At 37.7% G+C, this 22,540-nt stretch overlaps 1 protein-coding gene across 3 annotated transcripts in view; it reads right to left on the reverse strand.

The window, feature by feature from the left end:
• Positions 1–7,359: 7,359 nt before the first annotated feature.
• Positions 7,360–22,540, reverse strand: part of LOC136253268 (CARD- and ANK-domain containing inflammasome adapter protein-like) — a 77,992-nt gene continuing 62,811 nt past the window's right edge. For all 3 annotated transcript variants that reach the window (XM_066045904.1, XM_066045902.1, XM_066045903.1), the window contains exons 10-22: positions 13,019–13,117; positions 10,048–10,146; positions 9,866–9,964; positions 9,714–9,812; positions 9,562–9,663; positions 9,412–9,510; positions 9,265–9,363; positions 9,109–9,207; positions 8,112–8,210; positions 7,954–8,055; positions 7,795–7,876; positions 7,627–7,686; positions 7,360–7,575 (exon numbers count right to left, since the gene is read on the reverse strand). In XM_066045904.1, coding sequence (XP_065901976.1) covers positions 7,568–7,575; positions 7,627–7,686; positions 7,795–7,876; positions 7,954–8,055; positions 8,112–8,210; positions 9,109–9,207; positions 9,265–9,363; positions 9,412–9,510; positions 9,562–9,663; positions 9,714–9,812; positions 9,866–9,964; positions 10,048–10,146; positions 13,019–13,117 — 1,146 coding nt within the window. In that variant the 3' untranslated portion in view covers positions 7,360–7,567. The remainder of the gene's footprint in view (positions 7,576–7,626; positions 7,687–7,794; positions 7,877–7,953; positions 8,056–8,111; positions 8,211–9,108; positions 9,208–9,264; positions 9,364–9,411; positions 9,511–9,561; positions 9,664–9,713; positions 9,813–9,865; positions 9,965–10,047; positions 10,147–13,018; positions 13,118–22,540) is intronic.

The raw sequence follows: 22,540 nt of genomic DNA on the forward strand, positions 1-22,540 counted from the left end.
AGGTATCTAGCAACAGCTCCACAAATGTACAGTATTAATTAACCACAACAAGGAATTAGCTCTTAACAAATAAATTGCTAGTTTGTGTGTCAATTTGAAGAATATTTGCTTGAAATTAAATTTGAATTTTAGAAAGAACATAACAGCAAGTGTAGAAGTAACTAATGAGGCTTTAACTGTGACACTGAATAAAAAGTAGTTGTATAATATTATCTAATCAAAAACAGCCAAGCTGTAAAAAAAGGTGCGGCCCCCAAAAAGGCCATGGTGAAAAAGATGTGAAATCCAAGGTGGCGGCCAAGAAATGGCTGTGATGGTAGGTTAATGGTTACATTTTAATAACAACAATTCAGGTGAATTTGGTGCCAAGACCAAGCGGCACAAAATTCACCTAAATTCTTGTTATTAAAATGTAACCATTAACCTACCATCACAGCCATTTCTTGGCCGCCACCTTGGATTTCACATCTTTTTCACCATGGCCTTTTTGGGGGCCGCACCTTTTTTTACAGCTTGGCTGTTTTTGATTAGATATCACTTCTTTTTGTATTTGTATACTGCAAAACCGGCCTATGGCTGGCTTTGGGGCTTTTTTAACCCATGTGTTTTTTTCTTTACTACAGGAAGAAGAAAAGAACTTAAAGAATTTTAGTACTTCAGTTATTTTTGATTTTATTAGTAATTATACAAATTATATACATATATTTATTACATGCCCATTATGCCCCACAGGATATTTTTTTGCAGCTGATCTCTCTACTGGGTGACTTGAAATGTAGCTGAACTATATACAGGATGGTTTCTTTGTAGCTGAACTCTCTACAAAGTAACCTCTTCTAGCTGGTCTCTCTACAGGGTATTTTGTTTCTAGCTGAACTCTCTACAGATGATTTGTTTGCAGCTAAACTCTCTACATGGTGGTGTCTTTGTAGCCGAACTCTCTACATGATGGTTTCTTTGTAGCTGAACTCTCTATAAGGTGACTTCGTCTAGCTGAACTCTCTACAGGGTGATTTTTTTGTAGCTGAACTCTCTGCAGAGTGATTTGTTTGCAGTTGAACTATCTACATGATGGTTTCTTTGTAGCTGAACTCTCTACAAGGTGACTTAGTCCAGCTGATCTCTCTACGGGGTGATTTGTTTCTAGCTGAACTCTCTACAGGTGATTTGTTTGCAGCTAAACTCTCTACATGGTGGTTTCTTTGTAGCTGAACTCCCTACATGATGGTTTCTTTGTAGCTGAACTCTCTACAAGGTAACTTCTTCTCTACAGGGTGATTTGTTGTAGTTGAATTCTCTACAAGGTGGTTTGTATGAGGCTGAACTCTCTACATGGCGGTTTCTTCGTAGCTGAACTCTCTACAGAGTGATTTGTTTGCAGCTGAACCCTCTACATGATGGTTTCTTTGTAACTGAACACTCTACAAGGTGACTTCTTCTAGCTGATCTTTCTACAGGGTGAATTGTTGTAGCTGAACTATCTACAAGGTAACTTCTTCTAGCTGATCTCTATACAGGGTGATTTGTTTGTAGTTGAATTCTGTACAGGTGGTTTCTTTGTAGCTGAACTCTGTACATGATGGTTTCTTTGTAGCTGAACTCTTTACAAGGTGACTTCTTCTAGCTGAACTCTCTATGGGGTAATTTCTTTGTAGCTGAACTCTCTATATGATGGTTTCTTTGTAACTGAACTCTCTACAAGGTAACTTCTTCTAGCTGATCATTCTACTGGGTGATTTGTTTGCAGCTGAACTCTCTACATGGTGGTTTCTTTGTTGCTGAACTCTCTACAAGGTGAATTCTTCTACTTGATCTCTCTACAGGGTAATTTGTTTGGAACTGAACTCTGTACAAGTGCGTTTTTGTGGGTGATCTCACTGCAGGTTGATTTGTTTGTAGCTGAACTCACTAAAGGGTGATTTTGCTTGTAGCTGAACTCCTTGCATTGTATCTATTTTCTAGCTGATCTCTCTACAGGGTGATTTATTTGTAGCTGATCTCTCTGCAGATTGATTTGTTTTAGCTGAACTCTCTACAGGGTGATTTACTTGTAGCTGAACTCCTTACATTGTGTGTAGTTTCTAACTGATCTCTCTACAGGGTGATTTGTTTGTAGCTGATCTCTCTACAAGTTGATTTGTGTGTAGCTGATCTTTTTACAGGTTGATTTGTTTGTAGCCGATCTCTCTACAGGGTAATTTGTTTGTAGCTGAACTCTGTACAAGGTGCTTTTTTGTAGGTGATCTCACTGCAGGTTGATTTGTTTGTAGCTGAACTCACTAAAGGGTGATTTGCTTGTAGCTGAACTCCTTACATTGTGTCTAGTTTCTAGCTGATCTCTCTACAGGGTGATTTGTTTGTAGCTGAACTCTCTATAAGGTGATTTGTTTGCAGCTGAACTCTCTACATGGTGGTTTCTTTGTTGCTGAACTCTCTACAGGATGTTTTGCTTGTAGCTGAACTCTCTACAGGGTGATTTGTTTCTAGCTTATCTCTCTACAGGTTGATTTGTGTGTAACTGATCTCTCTACAAGCTGATTTGTTTGTAGCTGAATTCTCTGCAAAGTGTTTTGTTTGTAGCTAACCTCTCTTCAGGGTGATTTGTTTGTAGCTGATCTCTCTACAGGGTGATTTTTTTGTAGCTGACCTCTCTTCAGGGTGATTTGTTTCTAGCTGATCTCTCTACAGGGTGATTTTTTGTAGCTGACCTCTCTTCAGGGTGATTTGTTTCTAGCTGATTGCTCTGCAGGTTGATTTGCTTGTAGATGAACTACTTTGTGTATAGTTTGTAGCTGATCTCTCTACAGGGTGATTTGTTTGTAGCTGATCTCTATACAAGTTTATTTGTGTGTAGCTGATCTCTCTGCAGGGTGATTTGTTTGTAGCCGATCTCTCTACAAGGTAATTTGTTTGTAGCTGAACTATCTATAAGGTGATTTGTATGTAGCTAATCTCTCTGCAGATTGATTTGTTTTAGCTGAACTCTGATTCGTTTTTAGCTTATCTCTGTACAAGGTGATTTGTGTGTAACTGATCTCTCTACAAGCTGATTTGTTTGTAGCTGATCACTCTGCAGGTTGATTTGTTTCTAGATGATCTCTCTACAGGTTGATTTGTTTGTTGCTGATCGCTCTAAAGGTTGATTTGTTTGTAGCTGAACTCTCTGCAAAATGTTTTGTTTGTAGTTGATCTCTCTACAAGGTGATTTTTTGTAGCTGACCTCTCTTCAGGGTGATTTGTTTCTAGCTGATCGCTCTACAGGTTGGTTTGTTTGTAGCTGAACTCTCTACACAGTGATTTGCTTGTAGCTGAACTCCTTACATTGTGTCTAGTTTCTAGCTGATCTCTCTACAGGGTGATTTGTTTGTAGCTGATCTCTCTACAAGTTGAATTGTGTGTAGCTGATCTCTCTGCAGGTTGATTTGTTTGTAGCCAATCTCTCTACAAGGTAATTTGTTTGTAGCTGAACTGTCTAAAAGGTGATTTGTTTGTAGCTGAACTCTCTACAGGCTGATTTGTTTGTAGCCGATCTCTCTACAGGGTAATTTGTTTGTAGCTGAACTCTCTACAAGTTGATTTGTGTGTAGCTGATCTCTCTGCAGGTTGATTTGTTTGTAGCCGATCTCTCTACAGGGCAATTTGTTTGTAGCTGATCTCTCTACAGGGTGATTTTTTTTGTAGCTGACCTCTCTTCAGGGTGATTTGTTTCTAACTGAACTCTCTACAGGGTGGTTTTTTGTAGCTGACCTCTCTTCAGGGTGATTTGTTTCTAGCTGATTGCTCTACAAGTTGATTTGTTTGTAGATGAACTCTCTACAGGGTGATTTGCTTGTAGCTGAACTCCTTACTTTGTGTCTAGTTTGCAGCTGATCTCTCTACAGGGTGATTTGTTTGTAGCTGATCTCTATACAAGTTGATATGTGTGTAGCTGTTCTCTCTGCAGGGTGATTTGTTTGTAGCTGAACTCCTTACATTGTGTGTAGTTTCTAGCTGATCTCTCTACAGGGTGATTTGTTTGTAGCTGATCTCTCTACAAGTTGATTTGTGTGTAGCTGATCTCTCTGCAGGTTGATTAGTTTGTAGCCGATCTCTCTACAGGTAATCTGTTTGTAGCTGAACTCTCTATAAGGTGATTTGTTTGTAGCTGATCTCTCTGCAGGTTGATTTGTTTTAGCTGAACTCTCTACAGGGTGATTGCTTGTAGCTGAACTCCTTACATTGTGTCTAGTTTCTAGCTGATGTCTCTACAGGGTGATTTTTTGTAGCTGAACTCTCTACAGGGTGATTTGTTTCTAGCTTATCTCTCTACAGGTAGATTTGTGTTGATTTGTTCATTGCTGATCGCTCTAAAGGTTGATTTGTTGCAGCTGAACACCCTGTAAAGTGTTTTGTTTGTAGCTGATCACTCTAAAGGGTAATTTGTTTGTAGCTGAACTCTCTCCACAGTGACTTGTGTGTAGCTGTATTCTGTGTAACTGAATTCTCTAGAGAGTGACTTAATTGTAGCTGAATTCTCTACACAGTGCATGACTTGTTTGTGATGTAATAAAATTCTATAATGGAATAAATAAATTAGCCGAATGCTCTATTAGGGTGACTGTTCTATTAGAGTATCTCGATCTCGCATTTGCTACACGGAGTTGGCTTTCGAATCATAACTCAGTGGTTTGTAATCCGATTCTTCTGTACTACTGCAAGGACTTTCTATAAAGATTATTCCAGCTATACACCGATTTTCAGCTCATTGCTCTAAGCGGTTTGCCTAGTACACTGTGCAAAACGTGGGATATAATATGGTATTTCCAGTGGCTTATTGAATACAAATAAGCCTTAATATAAATCCTGTATTATACTCATTTTATACTTTAGTATAATCCATACTATACTATTGCATCTATGGTTTCAGTTTATTAACCACATTACCTTAAATAGCTTATATCTAGTATAATGCCCACACTATACCATCACATATATGGTTTCAGTATATTTAACACATTAACTGAAGTCTTACATGAGATTGTTAGTATAATACAGGTTATACCAAGCTTTTTTGTATTCAATAAGCCACTGGAAATACCATCTTATATCCCTCTTTTTTCACAGTGGTAGGCGTGAAAACTAATACTTTTTTATTCATAAAAATCGATCGCGTAATTGTGACACAGGTTGGATTTTGTGTCATATCTCCATGGTCTTTATCTCGATTCGTTTTAAACCACCAAAAGGCACTCCTACGATGGTTACTCCATCTACATAGCAATTTTCAACTCATTCCATGAAGCGGTTTACCCTGTAGGCGTGACAACAAATCGATCTTGTTTTACGCGAATAATCGGTCATAACTCCTGAACCATTCATTGGATTTGTACCAAATTTGATGCTAGGATTCGTCGTTGGACTCCCTTTCTGTGTGCCAAATTTCAAGGCGATCGGAGTACGCGTTTGCTTGTTATAGCAATTTTTGCAAGTGTGCGAAAAGACGAAGAAGAAAAAAAAAAAACGAAGAAAAAAAACGAAACTTTGGCAGCTCGTATCTCGGACATGGCTGGAGCGATTTCCTTCAAATTTGGAATGTAGACTCCCTTGGCTGGCGGGCAACTGTGTAGCAAATTTGGTTCCAATCAGATAAGTGATCACCGAGATACAAAGGTGTGAAAATGAGGTTTTCGTTCTTCCTGTCAATATACTCACGGGTGTGGCGCGACGGCTTCTTGGGCCGCACGACACACTACCGTGTGTCTTGATATGCATTGCAATAATATTGAACTTGTGTTATGTTCATTCAAATCATTTGAAAACATTCCACATAAAATTACCCAAACCACAAGCTCATAAAAATAATTATTATATGTAACTGGGTCTGCGAAAACAGGGCATGTGGGTACATACGTATAGTTCTTTACTTATAACAGCTGTTGCACTATAACCATACAACTTGTATATTTAACATTTAATGCAAGTTACTGAATTAAAATTCCATTCCAATATTAAGATTTAACTTTCTATGTGATGAGGTGTAACTTGTGCTCACATGCCCAATTTTTACAGACTCAGCTGCACTGTCATAATACAATATACTCAATACACTGGGAATTCCTAAGAAATGCACAATGGCTATTTCTACAATTATACTAGCTGACTAACGCTTAGTCTATCTAGAACTTCACTACTAGCTAGTGTCATAGCATAATAGAATGATTGTGGCTGGTACATGTACACTTGCACGTACTGTGTGCACAGAATGTTTTGTTGCCTTATAGATACACTTTCAGTTTACATTCTCAGTCAACTTTTTCTCACTTTCTTAGGTTTTTTAGTCTAAGTTTTTTTGCAAGTGGCTGCCAGCACTGTATAACTTTCCTAGGTCTATAAGCTGCAAAAACAGCAGTCTGTAGATTTAGTTAGTTAGATGCACAAACTGCATCTTTCAATGTTACTGCCCAAGGGCACATTTTTGTATATGCATCATTTTCGTTTAAACGTGGTTCCCAAGCCTTCCCCCAAAGACATTCACGCACTTTAAATCTGAACCCCCTTCCACAAAATATTGGTTACTCCCCATGTAAAGCATGAACATATCGGAATATCAGGATAGTATCGCTATTGGTATTGCCTATCATTTGAAAAATTACTATTGGACAGTAATACATGTAATAATATGCAAATATTACTGCAAAATGCTATTTAAAATAATAATTATTAAATAGCCTAAAAAGACGGTTCAGTCTCTTAGCGAAAACATATATCCATAAGTAACAACCCTACTTATGTATCTCTTTGAAGGTAATAAGTACACTATCATTGTGCTTTCGTCCATTGTGAACAGTGTCTTACTATCGTTCAGACATTGAAAAATCCACTATTTCCCAGCCCTATTCTGTAGCCACTAACATAAGCATCACATGAAGATTTTCAATGTAAGTAAAACCTACTAGCCTGCGTGAGTTAAAAGGCTTAGGGGTTTACTTGTGCTTCACCATGTGGTTTATATAAAGAATTTCAGCAAGCTTTGTGAACTTTAATTTGCTGCTTTCATTGCATAGTAGATGGAAAACAATAGCAGTTAGAAACATCTTTTAAATTTGGTGAAGCCAGATGATGAGCACTTTATTTGAAGCAAAAAATGCTTTGATACATGCACTGGTTGGCAAGATAGCTGTCTGACATCACAAAATGGATACAGTCAGGCAGCTTTTCAACTTGATATATTAAATAGGTTACAAAGATTATACTATTTATATTGTTTTGTGTCATGGTAAATACTGTTAGAGCAGGTAGGGAATTGGGTGGTACAATATGGTAAATACTTATACTACTTAATACTACTAAATTAATTTCTTAGTTACATACTTAATTTGCAAATACTTATACTACTACATAATATCAATAATATGTAATGTTGTGCAGTCAACCAACGTATGTAGTGATGCAGTCAACCAACATATGTAATAATGCAGTCAACCAACGTATGTAGTAATGCAAAAGGTTTTGACAAGAATACTATAATAATAGCTAGACTAGCTAACAACACTATGGTGTCCAATGCATGAGTAAATTCCTAGTTCTTTCACTCTTCTACAACAACAACAACACATTACAATGAGAACACAGTATACATTTACTAACCATCTGATGCACCAGATTCGTGGCCTGAACTTTTGTCAGAGTGAGCATCTGGATCAGATTCTACAATGTGATTGATAATAAGTTTGGGTATGAATTGTATTTGAATTATTTTTAAAAGTAAAACAATTATTTCCTTTAACTACATGTCAGTACTAATACATGGCTTACCATAGTCAGGGATTGATTTTCCAGGACTCCTTGGTTCATTTTTGTATTCCTCCAACTGTCGTTCCATCCACTGCTTTATGTACTACAACAATACACACAGTATCAGTGATGTGTACAGGAACATGAAGATGATGTAATCATGTATCACTAAGTGATCACCTTAGTCATATTAGTAGTGTCCACTTTGACCTCCTCTACAAAATAGTGTATAACACTTTTTCGACGGTGCCATACTGCCTCTAGTAGTGGTGTCCTGTTTGCCTGTAGTACAGTAGTAGAGAATATCATTGTATTATACTGTGATGATGTGTGCTCACTTTGTTGACGATGTTCAGGTCAGCATTTGCACTTGTCAACATTTTAACCACTTCAAGGAGACCTTCTTGTGAAACAAGATGAAGAGCTGTCTCTCCTTTCTAAAATAAATGGTAGATTATAATTATTTAGTACAATGGTCCATTATGCTAGCAATTCAAATTATTGCAATATGTACGTATACTCTTAGAATCTGCATGTGCTTAAAATTTCAACATCATTGTAAAATTCCTATGCTGTGTGTACTGTTGTTTGCAGGACACAATACTTATTTCTGTAGGGTTCTATGGTTGTTTATTCATAAATGGCATCCTTATGCAGACTCCAGACTAATTGGTAAGTTTATGATCAGACTTTACTATAAATTATGTGTACATGGCATGGGGTTAGCCTACAATACAGCTGAAACAACACTCTCTATCCAACAGTTATGATACAATAATTATGTGTATCACATCATGGTTTTACAAGTGTAAGGAAAAATTTGACATTTTAGGGATATAAAAGCAAAGAAACAAGGGAGGTCATCCACAACTACAGCTATACTAGTGGACAATTATTTGTACTTCATCCTGTCAGTAGTATAGCTATGATCAGTACTTACATAAGCCTATTGCATACTTCTATAATAATGTTGCATTTTACGGTTGAATGTTCATGAGAGGGTGTTATAGCAACTTTTACTTTACTTACAATAGCTTCTTTACATTTTCTTTAGTACTTATTTTGTAGCTGCAGTACTGACACACACACACACACACACACACACACACACACACACACACACTGTATAACTGAATGACATCTATTGTACACTCTTTATATAGAACTACCAAATGACAATATCAAGTATCCATGAGTGATAAAACATATTCAGGTGTTTAAAACACTTATAGAGGTGAGTAACTTTACATTTGATACTATCATATGTGAGCTATCATATTAGCTAACACAATATGTACGCACAAAGCACAAAACTTCCCAAATTTATAACCTAACCATATTGATAGCATTCACATCTGCATGTGATCTGATGAGTAATTCAACCAGTTGAGTACTGCCATTCTGAGCAGCAAAATGAAGGGGAGTCCATTGGATCTATATGGATAAGAAGTGGAGTTGTACATGTCTACTGTTAGTGATTGATGCACTCACTTTATTAATAGAGTTCACATATATTCCATGTTTGAGTAAAATATCTGCTATCTGGGTATGGCCATATTGAACTGCAACATGTAGAAGAGTTGACGAACTCTGTGGTTGTTGAAGGCTAATCATATAACTCTTCATGTTAATATTTACCTTGTCTGTGACATTGACATTTGCACCAGATTTGATCAATAGTTCCACTTGTCGAACATGACCATTTTGAACAGCAATAAACAGAGGAGTTTGCCCACTCTAAATGGTGAGGTAAGCAGTTCTATGTACTGCAATATTTTCTTGACTTACGTTATTGACAGCGTTGACATTTGCTCCCAATTCAATCAGTTTCTCTAGCACCAAAATGTGACCAGTTTGAGCAGCAAGATGTATAGAAGTTGATTCATTATTCTATACACAGTAAAATATGCATTGTATCAGTGTGGAATATGCTGGCTCACTTTGACAGTGGTATTCACATCTATTCCAAGTCTAACCAGAATTTCTAATACAGCAACATGACCATTTAGAGTAGCAATGTGCAAAGGAGCTAGCATGTTCTAAAATGTACAACAAGTGTAGCCTGGGATTGCCAAATTCTTAGTTAGTTTACTTTATCCAGAGCATTTACAATTGCTCCCAATCTAATCAAAGTTTCCACTATCATACTTTGACCAGTTTGAGCTGCAATATGTAGAGGTGTCCAATCGTTCTGTATTAAACCAGTACAACATGTTTGTGATAGACTGGTAAGCACTACTTACTAAAATTACATCAGCATCTATCACAACTAACCTGTCCGGTACTGTTGACATAAGCTCCTAATCTGATCAATGTTTCCACTACTGCAAGGTGGCCATTGTGTACAGCAAGGTGTAGAGGAGTGTATTTGTCCTTAAAATGAAATGGTATACTCTATTAAGTTATACATTTAAAGCTGTCTGTCTGTCTGTCTGTCTGTTTGACCATCTTGCTTTCCTTAGGCATTCAATGATTATCTCACCTACCACTGCATGTATCAGTGTGAATTTTGCATCAAAAAAGTGCTCATTCTTTAAAAATTGTTCTAATGAAGCTTTTAACTGTCGTTGTTCGTCAGTGTGCTAAATGCAAGGGAGTAGCTAGAGCAAAACTCACTTAAATTCTTTCTATAAACCACTAATAAACTGCAAGTAAACACCTATTTCATTCTTAAGAATGCCTTTATAAACAACTTTTAAAGACACTCTAAACACAAGCTACATTAATTTTAGTCATATGGTGGTAAAGCATCTACCTTAAAACTGTGAGAGTGTAAGACAGAATCCCAGTAGTATTGCTGTTTTTTAAATATATATTTTCTTTCTAGCCAAACAATTTTCCTTGTAAAACTTTTTTTTTCATTTTGACAGCCTTTTTCATAACAGCTTTTCAGTTATGTGCTTTTCATGCTATTTTTCATGCTATTATTTGCACAATATTACAATTGTCTTTGCTTATGATTGCTGCTCTGATGTTTAAAATTACCTCAGTGTACTTGCAGGATGGCATCATGTTCTTTAAAAACAATGTCCATATACATGCACATATGTACATGAAATTTAATGCTTGGTTTCCATTACATTTTATGGAAGTGGTCCTGAATATAGTGCTTAGTGCATAACACAATATGGCAAGTTTTGCATTGTAGGGCAGGTACCAATACTATGGAAATAAAGTACAAATTAATTTATTTTGTTGTCAATATAAGTTAAATGTCATCAAATGATTCTACATGTATTGCCTGCACAATAGGACAAGTACTACCAGAACCATGCATATCATTTACACCTGTGTGGTAAACATCCTGTATAAGCATATAAATTACTAAAGTTGTCTTAGCTTAGCTACTGCAACTCCTTAGGCTCAGGAGTACCTGCATGCTTCGGTATACTTGATAGGATATGGTTGTATAAGGCTCATGCACTTTAACGAGATAAACTATGATTTATGCTTCTTAAATATCATTTTATGCATGGCTTAAGCATATGGCTTAAGCATATGGCTTGCTGGGTATTGTAGTGATCTATGAACATACAATGATACAAATTCTCAATACATAATATATGCATTTAAGGTTTAACTGGGCTAAATCATTCTTTAAAAACCTTACATTTATGGTGGGTTATGAATTTCTATTAGAGTAGTTTTGACTGCTCTATTAGAATATACATTTGACTGCTCTATTAGAATATATATCTGACTGCTCTATTAGAGTATCTTAATACAAGTATAAGAAAAAATTAAAAATTTTAAGTTTGATTAGGAATCATACAAACAGTAGGGAAACAAGGGAGGTTGTCTACACCTGCAGATATACTAGTAAACATTTAATCCCTAATTCAGTCATGGTAGGTAGACTGAATTAGAGATTAAATGTCCACTAGTATATCTGCAGGTGTAGGCGACCTCCCTTGTTTCCCTACATTATTTTTATACGATTCCTAATTGAACTTAAAATTCTTATATACTTGTTTCTTTACTTTTTTGTAACATTATTATGGCTGGTGAGCCCACACATACCGCATCAAAAGAAAGGATGGCGCCAGAGGTAATGATTTCAACTGAACGCGTGCCCCAACTAACTCGAAAGTGATTCGAAGTATCCATTACACTTTACTTTCAGCTATGTTCAGCCCATTACACAGCACTGTACAGTATATAAAGAACAGATAGGAGAAGTGTCTCTGCAATCAATCCAGTCAAAACAAAAACTACAGACTATTCCTGTGCCCCAATTACTGAAAGCTTGAAAGTGAAAGTGGCTATTACGCTTCACTTTCAGCTATGTTCATCCCTTTTCACAGTGCTACAAATGAAGAACACTAGGAGAAGTGCTTCTGCAATCAATCCAGCATCACAGGAAATACGGATGATTCAGCCATCACACTACTGCAAATTAATGCCTTTTGCTGTCAGCAAAAAGAAATGGGACACAAAGGAGGACAAAGGTAAGTCCATGATGCATGCATTGTACGTACTGCGGTATGCAAAAAAGACACATCTCAGGATGAAGCAATGTCGAACAATGAAAAAACCAAGCCCACAGCCTTAGCCATTACTGAGTTATATATGCTTGTCTGAAGGCAGGTAGGCAGGCCGGCAGGCCGGCAGGGAGGCAGGCCGGCAGGCAGGCAGGCAGGCAGGCAGGCAGGCAGGCAGGCAGGCAGGCAGGCAGGCAGGCAGGCAGGCAGGCAGGCAGGCAGGCAGGCAGGCAGGCAGGCAGGCAGGCAGGCAGGCAGGCAGGCAGGCAGGCAGTAAAAAATTCCATTGAATTAATTTTTTTAATTGTAGCAATCTATTGGAAGCATTTAGGGTCGTGCAGAAAGCACTTTTGGGCTTGGTTATACCTAACCAATGCTGCCAAGGCACAAGGATGGTATAGTGCAGTTGGCTTTTTGGGTGATATCTTTGGTCAGAAAAACCCAAACCTCCATGATCCCTAATATACAGTATTATCTTACTGCATGATATTTCATTGTATAGCTACTCTTGTTTTCTCTTCATCCACTTTAGAGAAATCAATGTTAGTTTGTTATTACACTGAAACTATACTGCCCTGCCCTGTTTTAAATTATTTTTGCTGTCAACTACAATAGGTAGGAGTTTTGGCTGCAAGCCCCACAAGTTGAAAGTTCAAAGGGGGTTTCTGGAACTCCAGGAAACCCCCTTAAATATGCCTCTGCAAGTAGTATATGTAATAAAGTACTTTCATCAAATGACATAATTGACTATCAATCACACTAACCTTTCCAATGCTGTTGACTCTTGCTCCTGATTTGATCAAAGTTTCAATAACTGTAAGGTGTCCTTTTTTAACAGCAAGGTGTAAAGGAGTGTTCATGTCCTGAGAAATGACATGGTACACCATTGCATGTGTATAATATGTATACACAAAAAAAAAGTAGCCAAGCTGTGAAAATAGGTGCAGCCTTAGGTTGATTTCAAAGGTGGCAGCCAAGAAATGGCTGCAATGATGTTAATACAAATAAATTTTAATAATGGCTGTGTGTATTGCTAACATTTATTAGCATTGCAGCCATTTCTTGGCCACCACCTTTTGATTTCACAACTTTTCACCCAGGCTTTTTAAGGCCGCACCATTTTTTCACAGCTTATATGTGTGTAGATATCATTTCTTTTTTTACTTTATAAGGCAGCCTATGGCTGACTAGGGTTTGTTATCACAGACATTTCTTTTCTTTTTACACACACACTCACACACACAATGATGATTATTGAAGACAGACTTATAAATGTATTGTGCTGAATGCTTTATTTAAAAAAATATTTTTACAGATTAGGTGTGTCGTGCGGCCCAAGAAGCCGGCGCGCCACACCGTGAGTATATTGACAGGAAGAAAGAAAACGTCATTTTCACACATTTGTATCTCGGTGATACCTCATCCGATTGGAACCAAATTTGTTGCAGAGTTGCCCGCCAGCTAGGGGAGTCTACATTCCAAATTTGAAGGAAATCACTCAAGCCATTTCCGAGATACGAGTGGCCAAAGTTTCGTTTTTTCTTCTTCGTTTTTTTTCTTCTTCTTCGTCTTTTCGCACACTTGCAAAAATTGTTATAACAAGCAAACGCGTACTCCGATCGCCTTGAAATTTGGCACACAGAAAGGGAGTCCAACGGCGAATCCTAGCATCAACTTTGGTACAAATCCGATGAATGGTTCAGGAGTTATGACCGATTATTCGCGTAAAACAAGATCAATTTGTTGTCACGCCTACAGGGTAAACCGCTTCATGGAATGAGTTGAAAATTGCTATGTAGATGGAGTAACCATCGTAGGAGTGCCTTTTGGTGGTTTGAAAGGAATCGAGATAAAGACCACGGAGATATGACACAAAACCCAACCTGTGTCACAATTACGCGATCGATTTTTAGGAATAAAAAAGTATTAGTTTTCACGCCTACTAGGCAAACCGCTTAGAGCAATAAGCTGAAAATCGGTGTATAGCTGGAATAATCTTCATAGAAAGTACTTGCAGTAGTACAGAACAATCGGGTTACAAACCACTGAGTTACGATTCGAAAGCCAACTCCGTGTAGCAAAATGCGAGATCGAGATACTCTAATAGAACAGTCACCCTAATAGAGCATTCGGCTAATTTATTTACTCCATTATAGAATTTTATTACATCACAAGTTATTCTGTAGGGAGTTCAGCTGCAAACAGTTAATCTTATAGACAGTTCAGCAAGAAGACAGTCACCATGTGGAGAATTAAGCAAATATATCACTATAGAGATTCAGAACAATACAAGTCACACTGAAGAAAGTTCAGCTATAAACAAGTCATGCACCCTGTAGAGAATTCAGCTACAATTAAGTCACTCTCTAGAGAATTCAGCTACACAGAATTCAGCTACACACAAGTCACTGTGGAGAGAGTTCAGCTACAAACAAATTACCCTTTAGAGTGATCATTTTTTTTCTTCCTTACTTTGGCCCCTTTTCTGTTACACCTTATTCAGTCAGTAAGTCAAGTCACTAAGTCAAGTCACTATGTCTAAGTCTTTGTAGGTTAGGTAATCCTAAGGCTGCAGCACATGTTGCTGTTAGACCTTCAGTGCTGGTCACTGTAAAGCACTAATAATGATCAGCAATGAACAAATCAACACAAATCTACCTGTAGAGAGATAAGCTAGAAACAAATCACCTTGTAGAGAGTTCAGCTACAAAAAATCACCCTGTAGAGACATCAGCTAGAAACTAGACACAATGTAAAGAGTTCAGCTACAAGCAATCACCCTGTAGAGAGTTCAGCTAAAACAAATCAACCTGCAGAGAGATCAGCTACAAACAAATCACCTTATAGAGAGTTCAGCTACAAACAAATTACCCTGTAGAGAGATCGGCTACAAAAAAATCAACCTGCAGAGAGATCAGCTACACACAAATCAACTTGTAGAGAGATCAGCTACAAACAAATCACCCTGAAGAGAGATCAGCTACAAACTAGACACAGTGTAAGGAGTTCAGCTACAAACAAATCACCCTGTAGAGAGTTCAGCTAAAACAAATCAACCTGCAGAGAGATCAGCTACACACAATTCAACTTGCAGAGAGATCAGCTACAAATAAATCACCCTGTAGAGAGATCAGCTACAAACTAGACACAATGTAAGGAGTTCAGCTACAAGCAAATCACCCTGTAGAGAGTTCAGCTACAAACAAACCAACCTGTAGAGCGATCAGCTAGAAACAAATCACCCTGAAGAGAGGTCAGCTACAAAAAATCACCCTGTAGAGATATCAGCTAGAAACAAATCACCCTGAAGAGAGGTCAGTTACAAAAAATCACCTTGTAGAGAGATCAACTACAAACAAAACACTTTGCAGAGAGTTCAGCTACAAACTAATCAACCTGTAGAGAGATCATCTAGAAACAAATCAACCTGCAGAGTGATCAGCTACAAACAAATCAGCTTGTAGAGAGATCAGTTACACACAAATCAACCTGTAGAGAGATAAGCTAGAAACAAATCACCCTGTAGAGAGTTCAGCCAAACAAATCAATCTGCAGAGAGATCAGCTACACACAAATCAACTTGTATAGAGATCAGCTACAAACAAATCACCCTGTAGAGAGATCAGCTACAAAGTAGACACAAAGTAAGGAGTTCAGCTACAAGCAAATTACCCTGTAGAGAGTTCAGCAACAAAGAAACCACCATGTAGAGAGTTCAGCTGCAAATGAATCACCTTATAGAGAGTTCAGCTACAAACAAATTACCTTGTAGAGAGATCGGCTACAAACTAATCAACCTGCAGAGAGATCAGCTACACTCAAATCAACTTGTAGAGAGATTAGCTACAAACAAATCACCCTGTAGAGAGATCAGCTAGAAACTAGACACAATGTAAGGAGTTCAGCTACAAGCAAATCACCCTTTAGTGAGTTCAGCTACAAACAAATCAACCTGCAGTGAGATCACCTACAAAAAAGCACCTTGTACAGAGTTCAGCTACAAACAAATTACCCTGTAGAGAGATCGGCTACAAACAAATCAACCTGTAGAAAGATCAGCTACACACAAATCACCCTGTAGAGAGATCAGCTAGAAACTAGACACAATGTAAGGAGTTCAGCTACAAGTAAATCACCCTGTAGAGAGTTCAGCTAAAACAAATCAACCTGCAGAGAGATCAGCTACAAATAAATCACCTTATAGACAGTTCAGTTACAAACAAATTACCTTGTAGAGAGATCGGCTACAAATCAATCAACCTGCAGAGAGATCAGCTACACACAAATCAACTTGTAGAGAGATCAGCTAGAAACTAGACACAATGCAAGGAGTTCAGCTACAAGCAAAATCACCCTTTAGTGAGTTCAGCTGCAAACAAATCAACCTGCAGTGAGATCACCCACAAAAACGCACTTGTACAGAGTTCAGTTACAAACAAATCACCCTGTAGAGAGATCAGGTAGAAGAATTCACCTTGTAGAGAGTTCAGCAACAAAGAAACCACCATGTAGAGAGTTCAGCTGCAAACAAATCACCCAGTAGAAAGATCAGCTAGAAGAAGTTACCTTGTAGAGAGTTCAGTTACAAAGAAACCATCATATAGAGAGTTCAGCTACAAAGAAATTACCCCATAGAGAGTTCAGCTAGAAGAAGTCACCTTGTAAAGAGTTCAGCTACAAAGAAACCATCATGTACAGAGTTCAGCTACAAAGAAACCACCATGTAGAGTGTTTAGCTGCAAAAAATCACCTGTAGAGAGTTCAGCTAGAAACAAATCACCCTGTAGAGAGATCAGCTAGAAGAGGTCACCTTGTAGAGAGTTCAGCTACAAAGAAACCATCATGCAGAGAGTTCAGTTACAAACAAATCACCCTGTAGAGAGATCAGCTAGAAGAAGTTACCTTGTAGATAGTTCAGCTACAACAATTCACCCTGTAGAAAGATCAGCTAGAAGAAGTCACCTTGTAGAGTGTTCAGTTACAAAGAAACCATTATGTAGAGAGTTCAGCTGCAAACAAATCACTCTGTAGAGAGTTCAGCTACAAAGAAACCGCCATGTAGAGAGTTCAGCCTCAAACAAACCACCTTGTAGAGAATTCAACTACAACAAATCACCCTGTAGAGAAGAAGTTACCTTGTAGAGAGTTCAGCTACAAAAAAACCATCATGTAGGGAGTTCAGCTACAAAGAAACCACCATGTAGAGAGTTTAGTTGCAAACAAATCACCTGTAGAGAGTTCAGCTAGAAACAAATCACCCCGTAGAGAAATCAGCTGGACGAAGTCACCTTGTAGAGAGTTCAGCTACAAAGAAACCATCATGTAGAGTTCAGCTGCAAACAAATCACCCTGTAGAGAGGTCAGCTACAAAAAAAATCACCCTGTAGAGAGTTCAGCTAGACGAAGTCACCTTATAGAGAGTTCAGCTACAAAGAAACCATCATGTAGAGAGTTCAGCTACAAACAAACCACCATGTAGAGAGTTTAGCTGCAAACAAATCACCTGTAGAGAGTTCAGCTAGAAAAAAATCACCCTGTAGAGAAACCATCCTGTATATAGTTCAGCTACATTTCAAGTCACCCAGTAGAGAGATCAACTGCAAAAAAATATCCTGTGGGGAATAATGGGCATGTAATAAATATATGTATATAATTTCTATAATTACTAATAAAATCAAAAACAATTGAAGCATTAAAAATCTTCTTTAAGTTCTTTTCTTCTTCCTGTGGTAAAGAAAAAAACACATGAGTTAAAAAAGCCCCAAAGCCAGCCATAGGCTGGCTTTGCAGTATACAAATACAAAAAGAAGTGATATCTAATCAAAAACAGCCAAGCTGTAAAAAAAGGCGTGGCCCCCAAAAAGGCCATTGTGAAAAAAGATGTGAAATCCAAGGTGGCGGCCAAGAAATGGCTGTGATAGTAGGTCAATGGTTACATTTTAATAATGACAATTCAGGTGAATTTTGTGCCGCTTGGTCTTGGCACCAAATTCACCTGAATTGTTGTTATTAAAATGTAACCATTAACCTACCATCACAGCCATTTCTTGGCCGCCACCTTGGATTTCACATCTTTTTTCACCATGGCCTTTTTGGGGGCCGCACCTTTTTTTACAGCTTGGCTGTTTTTGATTAGATCTTATTAACATGACCACATTCAGAACCAAACACCATATCTCACAAAGCAAGTTATTGTACTACACTAATAGGATCCCATATGTGCAGCAATTAATAAGCAAGTGTGAATTAATGTAACTGTTACTGAATTAATTTCCTCCTTATACAGAACAATGTTAGCAATTCACTTGATTTGGGTTCATTACAAAATCAAAAAGCAGAGCACCTGAAACACTATTAATTTTATCAGTAGAAGAGATATGAATATGTCTAGCAGGTGGGGTGAATTATAACTGGAAGTTGGTGATAGTTGTCCACAAACCCCACATAAGAGACGTTTTCAAACCCAATGTAAGAGATCGCTGTTTTTAATGAGCACTATTGCATTATCTGCCTATGCACCCTAATGTACTGTATAATGTACTGTAACTACATCGTACAAAAATATAGGCTTCCTAGATGGCTGGATTCCAATACCATATCAGCATAGTTGCGGTGTGCCAACTGTGGTTTACCCTTACAAAAGACATTAATTTTGGTGACAAAGGAATGCAATAATGGTTATAGTACAGCCTAAGTGGATGTTTTACATTCCTTTGCACCTTGTGGCAGCACTTTATGGCTCCTGGTATTAACAAGGTCATGAGTAGGTCCAACCCACCCACCCCATCCCAAAAAAAGGAAACATCTTTGCTGTAAAAAAAAGGCACATCCAAGAAACTACAAGTATCTGTAACCCTATGTAAAAACAGATAAGTTGTAGAAAACACTCCATGAAATTAACTGGTAACTGAAAGAGCTGATATCTAGAACGGCCAAGAATCAATGTTATTACAACTGACTATAATTACCAAAGAATACCTTGGCTGTAAACAGGCAAATAAAAGCAATTATAACTGGCAACCAAAACAGCTGATATCTGAAACGGCCAAGAATAAAAGTTAAGTTGATACAACTAACTACAATTATTAACTTGCAACATTGAATCTTAATCATTCAACTGTGTTCTATTTAGTTTTAATATATGAGGAGTAGTAGGAAGTTTTTATTTAATGCTGGCTCATGGCTTGATTAGTCCTGCCTTGTTTATGATAGACATAAGACTAGACTGATTAAATATTATCAAGGGATAGGAATGCAAATGCCTCTTTTTAGTGTATTGTTTTTGTTACTGATTTTGGCAAATTTTGACTTACCTTTAAATTGAGGTTTTATAGGAGAGTGTTTTTGTTTGTTTGCAGCTTTTTCTTATAGTGTATAGGTGTTCTTGCTTTGTGAGGTGGTGTTCTCTCAGTAATTTATTCATTATCTATATAAAGCTGAAATGCAATTGTCTACATTCCATTTGGGTCACTCAGCTATCTCGCTAACCACTGCACGTATCAAAGCAGTCTGTTTGCTTCATGAAGCGCTCATCATCTAGCTTCACCATGTTTGCTAAAAGATGTTTTTAACTGCTGCCATTTACAATCTACAGCGGATCGAATGCAGGGCTAGCCCTGTAGAGCAAAACTCACTGGAATTTTGTACAAACCACATGGTGAGTTGCAAGTAAACACCTAAACCATTCAACTTACACACACCTTTATAACCAGGTTTTACTAACCCTAACTGCAAGTGCTGTTTGGTTAAATGGGTAGGGCGTATGCTTCATAACTGTCAGGTAGTGAGTTCAAGTCCCAGGTAGAGCAGCTTCTTTTTTCGCTTTGGGAATCTTTTTTGCTACTTCTTTTTTTGCTTTAGGCTACAACTTTTTAAAGTATACTTTTTTGATCTTTTCCTTCTATTCTGAAGCATTGTTAAGTGTACTTTTTCATGGTATGTAACTATAGCTAAATATACCGAGAGCTTTTATGGTAGCATACAGGTGAATAATGATGACATTAGAAAATATAGTTGTATAGGGCTTAGGGAACTCTAAGTATTCCTTTAGTGCATTAGCTGGAGTTTACATGGTTCAGTGCTGTACACATACTTTTTAGTATGTTTGCTTAGTATACTAAAATAGTGTAACTATATGGGCAATAAAACTGGACATGCACAGGTGACATTCTATCACCCCACTTGAATGTGTATTTATGTTCACTGACTAGGGCAAACACCACCACATTTTAGTGTTTTGGTATGTACTTGAGATAATTTTCAGCTTGGTACAACCGGTTTTGTCTTCTTTCGCTGTGTAGATTTCATGTTGCCTTTCCATCTTAATTTGCATGACTGTACCTTTTTTCAGTTTTAAGTGTTTGCAAGCTTTATGTCACTGTACATATAGCTGTGTCCAGTGCATGTGCATACATTACTGATTCATTTTGGATGGTACAAATAGCTACCAAACTTTTAAATACAAAGTCTCATGTTACAAAGCGTAGCTACCAAGTAGAGCAATATAATCATACATGTATAGGATAAGATTAAGTTTCCTTTAATGTCACTGACACAGTTCTCTCTTCTGCACTTATGGTGGAGGGCCCAGTAGCAGAGGACAGCTTAGCATTGTATCTCCAAAACGGTAGAGTTTCAAACTTGCAAGTGCTCAGTCAGCAGATCGAATCCTGGTTAAGGCAATAATTATCTTTTTTTCCTTTTTACCTGACCTTTTTGGTTACAACTTTTTCTTTTGCTTCCAACCTTTTTGAATACAACTTTGGTTGCTTCAACAACCTTTTTTGGTTACACTGTACTTTTTTTGCTTCAACAACCTTTTCAACCTTTCAGTTACACCTTTTTTCTGTTACATGTATGTGTTCTTTACTGCACATATATGCCATAGCTACCATTATTCTCTCACTGGGCACCTGCTTACCTGTTTCAACATTGTTTATGCACTTGCAATCAATACAGCTTATACTTGACTGAAGAAGGTGTTGAGGTGATGACAAGGTAGTATTGTTTTGTAGGCTAACACGAATTGCTTCAGTGCTTTGGCCCATTTTTTGTTTTACCTTATTGTTAGCTAAGTTAAGTAATTGTAAAGTTCAAGGTAATCCAAAGGATGCAGCACATGTTGCTGTCTGACATCAGTACTGGCCACTACAATTATATATTATTAAGTATATATGTACAGAATTTGATAGAGTAACTAATGGCATGTAAGGAATACACAGGTATCAGTCACAACAATCTATCACCTTACATGAATGCCTAACATCAAACTCCTGCACCATAGGACAGGTACCAGTGCTGTTGGGAACCGTATACCAATGCTACATGCTGCATTATGTACAAATTCATTCATTTTTGTAGTCAGTAAGTTATAAATGTCATGTAGAATCTGAAATGTTACCATTACAAGTATAGCCTGTATTACACTACTAACACTGCATTTATAGTTTGCATCAACGTGTGGGATAAGGCTTAGCGTAGCTAAACACAGTTCACATTCTTTAAAAGTGGCATCACCTATATCAAGACACACGGTAGTGTGTCGTGCGGCCCAAGAAGTCGGCGCGCCACACCGTGACTATATTGACAGGAAGAAAGAAAACGTCATTTTCACACCTTTGTATCTCGGTAATCACTTATCTGATTGGAACCAAATTTGCTACACAGTTGCCCGCCAGCCAAGGGAGTCTACATTCCAAATTTGAAGGAAATCGCTCCAGCCATTTCCGAGATACGAGCTGCCGAAGTTTCGTTTTTTTTTCTTCGTTTTTTTTTCTTCTTCGTCTTTTCGCACACTTGCAAAAATTGCTATAACAAGCAAACGCGTACTCCGATCGCCTTGAAATTTGGCACACAGAAAGGGAGTCCAAAGGCGAATCCTAGCATCAAACTTGGTACAAATCCGATGAATGGTTCAGGAGTTATGACCGATTATTCGCGTAAAACAAGATCAATTTGTTGTCACGCCTACAGGGTAAACCGCTTCATGGAATGAGTTGAAAATTGCTATGTAGATGGAGTAACCATCGTAGGAGTGCCTTTTGGTGGTTTGAAAGGAATCGAGATAAAGACCACGGAGATATGACACAAAACCCAACCTGTGTCACAATTACGCGATCGATTTTTATGAATAAAAAAGTATTAGTTTTCACGCCTACTAGGAAAACCGCTTAGAGCAATAAGCTGAAAATCGGTGTATAGCTGGAATAATCTTTATAGAAAGTCCTTGCAGTAGTACAGAAGAATCGGATTACAAACCACTGAGTTATGATTCGAAAGCCAACTCC

The sequence above is a fragment of the Dysidea avara genome, chromosome 4, assembly GCF_963678975.1.
Source record: "Dysidea avara chromosome 4, odDysAvar1.4, whole genome shotgun sequence".
Classification (NCBI taxonomy): Eukaryota; Metazoa; Porifera; class Demospongiae; order Dictyoceratida; family Dysideidae; genus Dysidea; species Dysidea avara.